Consider the following 12150-nt stretch of genomic DNA (forward strand, 5'->3'; position numbering starts at 1 on the left):
CTGAGATTGAACTTTAAAATGCTCATAAATATTTGTAAATAAATCCCAGAACAGTTCCACTTGCGTCGGTTAACCGAATAGTTACAGAAACTGTTATTGACTTGCATGGGTTTGTGCAAATATAATTCCATTTTATTTGCGCCAAAACTGTTTTTTTTTAAGGACAGGTAGTTTTCTTTTGAAAGCCTAGATTTAAATCAGTCTAAAGCTTAAAAAATACATTATAGTAAGACTGACATGATGTAGCTGTCTAAAAGTCATAAATCTAATTTTTTTCTTTCTTGTTTTATCATGTATATTTATCATATACATTTTTTACATATATTTTAAAATAAATGAACTTACACAGAGGTCAATAAGGAAATATCAGTAGTTAACTAAAAATAAAAATAATTAACCCAAAAAGATAATACCACTTATCCACTGCACTCACCATTCCCAAGATCCTCGCCATTCCCAGGTTTGGGGTCCAAGTTCGTAATGTTCTTGTACAAAGAAATAGTGAATTCTTCTCAACAATGTCATATATTATTCTTTTTGGTAGTAGTTGCAAGGAATTCACTATTATTTGTACAAGAACTCATATACCTTGCGATAACGGGACTGTTTTACTTTTACAGTACAGTATATGTGTTTTATTTTTATTTTTGAGGCTTTTACCAACTATGAAAGAAGAGATTGTAATCACATTAAAATGAAAGGAAAGTATTTACAATTTTAATTGCATATGTACAAAGCATCACTATAAACTATTAAAAAAAATATTACGTCTGCAGTGAGATGTTGGGCGATAGGATTACAAAAATAGTCAATGGTTTTAATGGTCTATATTTTGTCCCCAAGGGTCTGCTCATTAATTAAACATCAACATTGTGTATACAATGTAATAATAAAGTTAATGAAAAACAGACAAATTAAACTAAAGACATAAAAAATGTGTACATTTTATTTGAGATTGAAATATTTGAGATAAAACTGTTGGCTGCGTTCTACAGCTCTATGCAAAACCATTAATACTTAATGCTGGAGTGCTTATATAAAAGCTCATATATAAAATTGTGGAAAATCCAGGAAAAAGTTTTTTTTAATATTTATTTTTGCAATTACAAGATACAAATCAAAGGTCGTTTACATTTTTTACACACAATATGTCATTTTATTAATAGCCTTTCATTCTAAACAATATATATTTTATTAGTTATAAAATTAATATTATTTATCTTTTTAATAATACATTGTCATGGTACCACTTTCCAGGGTGCATTAAAGGGAAAAATTACCTCAAGACTTCACGTTTCATCTTTTTTACTTACAAATATAGGCAACTTTCTTAAACAGAAGTTGCATGCATTGCTTTTTAAAAAAAATATATTTGGGCTTTGTTACATTTCATTTAACTTAAGGCTGATGGTTTTGTGAGCAGGATGCCAGAATGGAATTCTCTGATTCCCTATCTATAATATACATATGGCAAGATCTTATAATATCGCAGTAAGTATGTAATATTCCTGTATATATATCTTTTTATAGAAAATGTATTTATTTAGTCATTCGGAAATACATATGCACTCAATATTGTGTCATATGCACATTTGACTATGTACCTACATATTTTGTTATTGTTCAATTATGGCAATACAATTTTCCAAAATTAGTTTAAATTATTTAATCAGCTTAAATTAAAAAGCATAATTTACCAATATATAAGGTGTTTATAATTAATAATCCTTTATCTACTTATTTCAAATTAAATTTAGACAAGATGACTAAAGACTGAAGTTTGAAATTGAGCACATTGAATTACCAGCTTAATAGAAATTGTTCTATTTGCTAAGAATGTTTCCATTGGAATAATTCCATGGAATAATCATCTTAGTGAATACATCATTACTGCCTGCCTGGCTTTAAACATAATAATAGCTGCAACTATTCAAACAGTTTGTGAATGGTCCATTTAGAAGATTGCTTGCGTTAGGTAGTTTTATCATTTAGATTTTTTTGTTATCTGCATGTTTATCTAACATATTTCTTGTTTTCAGCCATTACCGGTATTCTATTCATCACATTATTATTTTTTTTATCAAAATCATAAAAAAAATCACCATCTGTCTAAGCTCATTACATGAAATGTTTGTGAACTTTTACTTTAAGAATGCATGTTTACTAACATTTGTCTTGTTTTCAGCCATTTGTCCATGGATCATATTGTGTTTTCTAGAATTAGTTAAACATCAGAATCTATATTTAATAAGTTCAGTATCAACTTTTTTATACATAAATCTTATTAAATATGGAGCCCTCTGTTTATGTTAATGTCTTATTTTTTATATAATTTATTTAATTCTTATATATATATATCATCTGCATTTTCATGTTATCATATCACTTATTTTTGTATTGATTTATTTGCATATTTTTTTCTATATATGTACTTTTGTGCTTGTTCATCTTTTAATCATTCAGTTGGGTGGCACAACGTTTTTTTTTTATTTGTTGTGTTTTGTTTTGTTCAGTGTTTTGCATGTTTGTTCCAGTATCATCTAATTTCCACAATGAAAGTTGATACTAACATGTTTCATCCCCTCTCAATTTTGTACTAGGTGGTTGTTAACGCCCTTATAGGCGCTATTCCCTCCATCATGAACGTTCTGCTGGTTTGTCTAATATTTTGGCTAATTTTTAGCATTATGGGAGTGAACATGTTTTCTGGAAAATATGGCTACTGCCAAAATATCACATCAGAAGAGACATTTTCAATCGACATAGTCAATAATAAATCAGATTGTATGGCACTTAAGGCCCAGAATGAAAGTGCAAGATGGAGAACTGTCAAAGTGAACTTTGATAATGTTGGCTTTGGTTATCTTTCCTTACTTCAAGTGGTAAGTTATAAAAAAAATGTATCTGCAACTGTATTGGTTTTAAGATGTAGACTTAGTTTGTATCAAAATACAATTGCACAGAAGCATGTTTAATCAACATGTTTGGTCACTAGATTGACAGTGTCTAGGTTGAAAGTGAATAAGTCGACACCATAAGTTCGCTATGCACAAAGTCAACACAAACAAATGGTCGACATGGTACACTAATTTGGAGTACATGTAATCAAAACTACAAATAAACACAAAAAAACCTCATGTAGATATTTTCATATGTCGACCATTTCATAGTCATCCTTTGCTTGTGTCAACCTTGTGTATGTTGCCCATTTGTTGTTGACCTTTTGTACCATATATTCCTAAACTAGGTCCCTAAGGAATCTTAACTGTCCAGGTTTTAAGTATATCCATGCTTGGTCTGCATTTGAGAACCTCTCGCTTTTTTGATTGTTAAAGTTTAGAAGTATTGCTTGCAGTTTAGTGCTTATATACATACTTTCAATTTCTTACTATTGCTATGGATTTCTTTTTTTAAATTTGAAGACATTTTTGAAAAGACAAAGATAGGTTGGTCACCTATAAACATGGAGCATTTAATGGAATACTTTTGAAGTATTTCATTTATATATTCCCCTCATACAGAATTGAGCTTAGTGTAACTTTTCATTTAACTGTGTTACCATATTAATACAGTTATATCTAATTTCATATATTGTTGCTAAATTGTTTTTGTAAAGATATATTACAGTATTTTTATTGATATTTACCTTTTAATGAATTACTTTTTTCAAGTATAATCTACATTAATAAGTGATTTTAATTGAATGAATTGCATATTCAGAATATACACTGAACCGCAAATTGTAATGTCTATTTCTGACATAACTTTTATAGGCAACATTCAAAGGGTGGATGGACATCATGTATGCTGCAGTTGATTCACGAAAGGTCAGTTTTGAATAATTTGGTATATAAAAATTATTTACTGTTGTATTACATTTTCGAAAATCACTCCTGTAATTATCCATTTCATAGAAATGATATATGTTTATTTTTTTCTGCCTTAACTAGTATTCAGTCTCTTTTCCTACTGTCGGAACATTTCCAACAGTCATAAATATCAGCAAATTCGTCAATAGCTATTAAATCCCCAACTGTTGGAAAATATGTGGATCGTCACAAAACTCGCCAATCCACGTGTATTTGACATTCTAGTGGCCCTTTTTGACAATGCGGATTCGACTTTTTATGCAATTTATGACACAAAATGACACAAGCCATTATTTTGTGTTATTACACTTCTTTTTATTTTTTTGTATCCATAAATATTAATTAGATGTCATAACGTTTACATAGTGAAATATATCATGGAATACAAAGACATGTTACATGTAATAAGCTTTGTAGAAACAAGAGACACAAGGATGCCATCAACAGTTTTTGCCTTTGAAACAGTCTCCAAGGATGTAGTATCGGTAGGTGAAAGAGTCCCAGTGGATAGATGAATCTTTGGGTAATGTGTCTGAGGAACTACAATATAAGTATCCACATTTGAGAATAGATCAACTGCCACATCATGGGAGTAATATAAAAATAAATGTCTTCTATCCATCTGAAGTAAAGTTAACAATTTTTCATTTTTGTTGTAGAAGGTAGAACTCAACATTTTGGAGTTTGTAAACACAGATATATTTTGATGGTTGAGTCTGCATAGCAAGTTGTATCAAGTGTTAATGACAAATAATCTAGAAAACCAGAAAATAGAAATGGAAACAACCCCCCCCCCCCCCCCCCAAAAAAAAAGGGGGGGGGACATGAAGTAGCTCAGAAAAGGTGAAAGTGTTAGGCACTAGTTAAAGAGACGAGGAGCTTAGATGATAGGGTGAAAGAAAAAGGAGGGAAGAAAGAGGAAAAAAAGAGGAGAGGAGCTTGCGCTGAGCCCTAGGAGGTAGTATAGACTGACCATCAGCATATTGGAGTAAAGGAATAGTTGGTGACAATATTGTAGGGAACTATATCATGCACAGGAGGGCATTACGTGGATTTATTAGAAATGTGTAGGCGAGGGAAACAGATTCGTATTTGGCCTATTGTATCTGGATGTTGGGAGTTAATGTAGTTATCCATATATTAAAAAAGCATTATACTGCATTTTAGAAGGGAAATGTATAGTGCCTTATTACAAGCAATTCATTAGGCCAGTGGTTTAGAAACTTTTTAGAGCCATGGCACCTTAGAGAATCAGAATTTTTTTCCATGGCACTCCTAGTCCAAAAAATTTTTTTATTGAGAAATGCAGAAAACAATATTGAAGTAAATTGCACTTATGTCATCCTTAGACTCAGTTATGTTGTGAGGACAAGATTTTCTTCTGCCATGTGTTTTTTTATTAGAAGCAACAAGTACTGGATTTGCCTTTTACATTCACCGTAAATAAATCCTGGACCTCTAACCCAAGGCACTCTTGCAAGTGTCACAGGGCATCCCAGGGTGCCACTGCACAAAGTTTGGAAACCACTGCATGAGGCTATGTATGCTGAAGCTGGGGCTTTCAATGAAACTAACACATACCCTAAAATGTGTTTTTCAAATAAAATACATAAATACAAATAAATTGCAAATACACAGTTGAAAGTCACCTCTACACAGTTCACACATAACTTACATAAATTATGTTCTCCCTCTCAACTCACTGAAAATATTGCCACCAGGGCAGTGCTGCTGTGTGACAGGGTCATATAACCCACCATATGACATACGCAGCACATAACTTCACATATTAATTAACTATTTCCCTATTGATTGTAAGCTTGCAAAAAGGGTCCTCTTACCTCTTTGACTATTATTACTCAGTATCAATTTATTACTGTTCTGTTACCAGTAGTAAAGCATAATGGAAAATGATGGCGCTATATAAATAAAACATAATTAAATCATAAGTAATAACTGTTTTCTAATTCTATTTTTTTTAAGTTTAATTAATTTTATCTTTAAACCAATTCACAGTTATGTCCTCATGCATCTAGCCAGTTTCCATGCAACTTTGCTGATTTTGAGCATCTTTCTTTTTTTTTAAATTGCATCATGTGAATATGATGCACAAGCAGCCATTGCTGATTAAAATGATATGCAGCATGTCTATCTTCTGTGTATCTGCATATGAAATGCTATATTATAATCAGCATGGACTCATGGTTGTGTGTTGACTCATGCATGCGCATCTTAGGGGGTATGCAATGCTCTGCTTCTGTCTTTACCGACAACATTGAAGAGGGGTCATGGCAGAACGAGTCCGACTTTAGAAGCTGTTGGGCCCGTTCTGCCGATAACGGCCATGGATTGTCGCGATACCGGCTGCAGATTGACAATCCACGCCCACTTTCGCAGATCGGCAGACGGGACATTTGCTGCCAGGCAAAACGTACACGGGCCTGGATCACGGCTGTCAGGAGGGATCGACAGCCGCGATCCAGATTGCATACCCCCTCATTCTATATGTGAAGACATATGTTAATGAAAAAGTTGCACAAAAAAAAGATGCTCAGCACTCAGAGACATGACACTGCATGGTATTACTAGAAGGGCTGTTTAACACGCAAGGGGCCCAGATGACTGAACACATCTGTACAAGATTTGCAAACAGAAACAGTACAATCTTTACAGGACATTTTAACTTCGTTGTGCCATCTTCTTTTACACTTTATGAACTGTAGTTGTTCCCTGTGCACATTCTCCAGTACATTCTGTATTCCAGTTCAGATACAGAAGCAGTAGGGGCTCCTTAAAGCTCTTGTGGGGGAGTAGGGAGAAACAGCAGGAACAGTATTTTCATATATAACTTTTCAATTTAACTTCAACTGTTTTTTTCTTTAACATGTATCCAATTTGTTTTCATTTCCAGTTAGAAGAGCAACCAAAATATGAAGAAAATCTTTACATGTATCTTTATTTTGTTATTTTCATCATCTTCGGATCCTTTTTCACTCTCAATCTCTTTATTGGTGTCATCATTGATAATTTTAATCAGCAGAAAAAGAAGATAAGTATTACATTTTATCATTGGTAGCTTAAATTACAGTTTTTTTTTTTTGGGGGGGGGGGGGGGGGGTTGGAATACTTGTTTAGGTTGATATCCAATTGTATGCAACACACTTTTTGGAAGATAACAACAGCATGATATCTTGACCGATGGTCATTATCACAGTGTCCAGTTAGAGGCTTTTTGTATCTGCCGAAAAGTGAACCATAATTGCACGATAAAACATGGAATCTGGGAAAAGCTCTCGATCCCATGGGTTATTGCAAGGGTGGCTTAAGCAGAATATCCAATAAGTGACGGCATCAGAGGGAGGAGTGTTCCGCATCAGAGCTAGTTGAATATTCCCTGGCAAAGCTCTTAGCAGAATTAAATTACCACTGCTAATGGGATACCTTCCTTGCAGAAGTAACATATTATTTAACATACACAAATATTCATATTATTCAGGAATTCAGACTTTAATCTGTATATGCTCTCAACATTTACAGCTATATACTACTTCTCCAAAACTTTAAGATTGTTTATACAAAGTAGTTTATTTTTCTTGTTCTTAGATACTAAATGGATACATGTGTGCAGCTGTATCCAATGTATAGAGTATGTATGTGTTTTATCTAATGAAAAGTAGGTAACTGTGATATAACAATTTAATGGCTTTGGTAGGACACTATAAATGTAGTCGAAAGGTGCTCATACACTAGTCCAATTCGGCCGATTTCACGCGATCATAACGGATCGGGCAGAGAAATCGGCCCAAATCAGATGTGTTTGACGTCCCGTTTAGGTCCGATGGGCATTGGACCTGAGCCGGAGGTCGGACCTGCTGCTTGTTTGACCTCTGACTCAGGCCCCCTCCCAGCAGCGGGGAACAGTGTTGCATGCTATACATCACATGTGAAAGGACCGCATGCGATCCTGCCACTTGGGAAGGTCCCGGGCGGCTCCGATGGGGTTGGATGGCCATACACTGCTGCGATACAGCAAAATACTAAAGCGATTTAGGACAATGTGTCATGTAGACTAAGGATATAAAAAGAAAAACCCAACCCTTCTCTTTATTCTTTATTTCCTACTACTGTTTATATTTATCTTTGTATCAGACAGAATTTTTAATACATAAGAATATATGAAGATAATATTTAAACTCATTGTGTAAGCATAATGTTTGCAGCTAGAATTTTGTTTTTGTTTCATCTCCACTTCATATTCATGTTAAATCGAAATAACTTTTTGTAGATACATGTAAATACAAGTTCTGTTTAATACTGTATTATGCATGTCAGCCATTTAAGGCACGGGATAAGTGGACAAAAGATCTTGTTTTAAAAACTACTGAATTCTGAGGTAACACTAAATTAAACATAATCTTTATTTCCATTTCTATTTTTAAGATACAACAGATGTATGTGTGCTTATTGTTTACAGTAATAAAGCTTCTGTGATAAAATGGAAAACAAAGAATATGGTGTAGGTTATGGCTACCCATCAAATACTAGCTTCCATCACAATGATTGCACTACAAAATGTGGTATTTTATTGGTTATATGTCTTACATTATGAGGGTTTTCAATGTTGGGTCACGACTGTCGGGCTGGTACGACAGCCGTTACCCAGTCCCATTCTTGGTCTGCTCAACCAAGATTTTGCAGGCGAGATACAATGTCCCGCCTGCCGAGCGTTGAGAAGGGGGCGTGGCTGTGAGAAGCGGCCAGGAATCGGCGAGCTGCTTGTGAAGTCAGGCACGTTCTGCCGAGATCCCTGTTTAATGCTGTCAAGGAAGACAGCATTAAATAGGGCCCTGCCGCCATTTCCCTCATCGGGAATGGTGGCGGGAGATTGAATATCCCCCTATTACTCTTTATGGATGGGATAGTGATGAAATAGGCAACTAAAAAAGTTAATTATGTCAAAATTGTGTGTATAGCTAGATCCTGTTTGACATAACAGAGTGGATTTGCACAAATCGATTAGCATTGAACGCCCCACAAATAGTATAATGCTACATAGTAACAAAAAATAGATATTACTCCTCCTAACATAATAAAATACAGTAACTGTTATCTTTTTATGTAACCACAATTAAATGTTTTATCCGGTATAATGGTATTAAAGTTGGGAAGTCTATTAAGAATTTATGTGCTAGTGAGAATTGCATCTTATAGTATCAATAGTATCTTGTAATAACCAGTTATGGTTTTCTTTTCTATAATTCGGAGGTCAAGATATCTTCATGACAGAGGAACAAAAGAAATATTATAACGCTATGAAGAAGCTAGGATCCAAAAAACCACAAAAGCCTGTACCTAGGCCACATGTGAGTGTTAATCTTGCTAATATGTGATGTTTGGATACACTGTACACTGTATTTTGCTATTTATAGTATCCATTTGATAATAATTCAGAAAGTAATTTGACACATTTGGCAGAGGATTTGGATGGTGATCACAAAAAAGCCTCTTGGTTGATATCCTGGGTAAAGAAGAGGTTGTCAATCGGCAGCTTTCCAGCAGCTGTTGTATCACATCTCCCAGCATGCCAGCTGATCCACTTGCCAGCATGATCTAGTACAAAGTGTATATCTGATTTTTGTTTTCTATTATTAATAAATATAAAGATAAATCTGTTACGTAATGAAGCTACAGTAGATACAGGGACTGCAATAGATAGACCCCAAATGACAACAGTAATACAGTACACCAGGCTTGTCCACAAATCCCATCATGCCTAGCCACAGTTTTGTTATAAAAGAATGCTAAAACTATGGCAAGGCATGCTGAGATGTGTAGTTTCACAACAGCTGGTGGGCCCCAGTTTGGACATGCCTGCAGTACCCTGATGGATCCAGTCTCCAATCACAAACAGGATTCAATTTTGAACATAACATATATCAATAGATATTGTTCTTCCACTTTATATAATCCTCCACCCACTTCTAATAATATGTATTTGGTATATTTCAATTTTTTTTTTTTAAATGAGCGTCATTGTGCTTTGGAGATAGCGGGATCATTTGCAAAGGGTGTTTAAGGTGCAGTATTTGCATTTTGCACACACTATACAGTCAAAGAAATGTTTATTTGGTTACAGATGGAAATACTTTACTATTATACTTTACTAGATTAATAAAATAATCTAAAAATACACTAGTCAAAATGTGTATCTATTTCTAATTCCACAGTTTTGGGCAGTAAATGTTTGGTGGTCCCGCTGTAGAATTGTCCAGCCAAAATCTCTACAGTTTATAAGTATGCAATGTAGCACTACATTGCATACTTATAAACTGTAGAGATTTTGGCTGGACAATTCTACAGCGGGACCACCAAACATTTACTGCCCAAAACTGTGGAATTAGAAATAGATACACATTTTGACTAGTGTATTTTTAGATTATTTTATTGACTAACTTTTTTTGCCATTATTCAGGCCTCATACAAACTGGATTTATAACAGAATTTGATGGCAGATAGGAACCATTTGGCCAATCTAGTCTACCCCATTTTTAACCATATTGTTACCTCAAACCCTATTTGATCCTTATTTATTTGTGAGGATATCCTTATGTCTATCCCATGCATGTTTAAATTGCTCTACTGTTTTAGTCTCTACCACTGCTGATGGGAGGCTATTCCAATTGTCCACTACCCTTTCTGTGAAGCAATTTTCTATAAGAAGTAAAACTAATTGTATTTTGAACTATAATTGCTAGAAAATATAAAATTACTTTTCCGAATTCTGTATATTTCAGAATAAATTTCAAGGCGCAGTCTTTGACTTTGTGTCCACGCAACCGTTTGACATCACCATTATGGTTTTAATCTGCTTAAACATGGTAACGATGATGATTGAAACAGATGACCAGAGTGACGAAATGGAGAACAACTTGTATTATATTAATGCAGTCTTCATTGTTCTCTTCACTGGGGAATGTGTGCTTAAACTGATTTCCCTGCGCCATTATTACTTCACAATGGGATGGAATATATTTGATTTTGTGGTTGTCATTCTCTCCATTGTAGGTAGGTATAGCATTCTTAATTTACGCTACAAGAAAAGTGTGCTTGTAAATGTTTTAGGTACACCAGGAATGAAGGAATTATGTTTACAACGTACTGTAGTCATTTCTTTTCAAATTTAATCAGATTCAGCAATTTTCACCAATCCTTAGAATAAAAATGTTGAAATGTAAATGTTAAGTTTATATTATTAAAACTTGAACTCTTTAATACAAAAATATTATGAGCACCCATCAACAGATGCTCTATACCACAGGTTCTCAAACTCGTTCCTCGGGACCCCACACAGTGCATGTTTTGCAGGTATCCTCACAGAATCACAAGTTAAATAATAACCTCCACCTGTAGATCTTTTAAAATGTGTCAATAAATAAAGAATGCACCTGTGCATCTGCTGGGTAATCTGGAAAACGTGAACTGTGTGGGGTCCTGAGGACCGAATTTCAGATCCCCTGCTCTCTAAACCAATGTTTTTCCTGTCCTTTATTTTACAGCTGAGACTGGGTGGAGTTGCAGAGTAGAATGTGACTGTGCAAATACTGACACTCTAGATTCTTATTGGCTCCCCTACACACCTCCTTGTGGTTCTATGCCAATGACATAGAGACTTTGATAACTGATAAGAACCGCTTAGCCATGTAGCCTGCCATAAACACATAGATATACATGACTACTCACATAGTAGGGTTACTCTTCTGCAGATTGCTAGATACATACACACAGGAGAGAAGATAAATTCACACAGACTTAAAAGATCATTATGTAAAAATAAGAAAAGGGATTATGATGATTAGAAGACCAATATGTTGGCATGTATCACTAAAATAATGCTGCCTTAGATTGATAGTGCTCCCAAATATTTTGTAAAGAATACAGTGAAAAAGGGAAGGACTCTTTTGCGTAAGCAGAAAAGTTAAGACAAAAGTGTATTTTTGGGCCACACTTATTGATATATTGTATGTAGGTTAGCTGGTATTTGTAATTATTAAAACATAACTTTTATTAATATCCTTAAGATATAATCAAATACCACACACAAAAACACACATAGAAAAATATATTTAAAAAAACACCTGAAATTCAGGAAGGTAGCAGACAGATATACAGTATCATACAGGAGTTCCAGTATACAGTATATCTACAGTATTATCAGAAATATTCCTCTTCCACTGCTATTAGAGTGTACATAATTGGTATTAAGATGCTTTTGACATCTGGT

The 12150-nt window shown here is 34.2% G+C and overlaps 1 protein-coding gene across 6 annotated transcripts in view; it reads left to right on the forward strand.

Moving 5' to 3' along the window:
* LOC146020648 (sodium channel protein type 2 subunit alpha-like) overlaps nt 1–12150 on the forward strand; it is a 203990-nt gene that overhangs the window by 186878 nt on the left and 4962 nt on the right. For all 6 annotated transcript variants that reach the window (XM_083153915.1, XM_083153913.1, XM_083153912.1 and 3 more), the window contains exons 22-26: nt 2601–2882; nt 3774–3827; nt 6781–6918; nt 9128–9232; nt 10664–10934. In XM_083153915.1, the coding sequence (XP_083010041.1) occupies nt 2601–2882; nt 3774–3827; nt 6781–6918; nt 9128–9232; nt 10664–10934 (850 nt within the window). The remainder of the gene's footprint in view (nt 1–2600; nt 2883–3773; nt 3828–6780; nt 6919–9127; nt 9233–10663; nt 10935–12150) is intronic.

Source organism: Crinia signifera, chromosome 7 (genome assembly GCF_055691185.1).
Source record: "Crinia signifera chromosome 7, ASM5569118v1, whole genome shotgun sequence".
Lineage (NCBI taxonomy): Eukaryota > Metazoa > Chordata > Amphibia > Anura > Myobatrachidae > Crinia > Crinia signifera.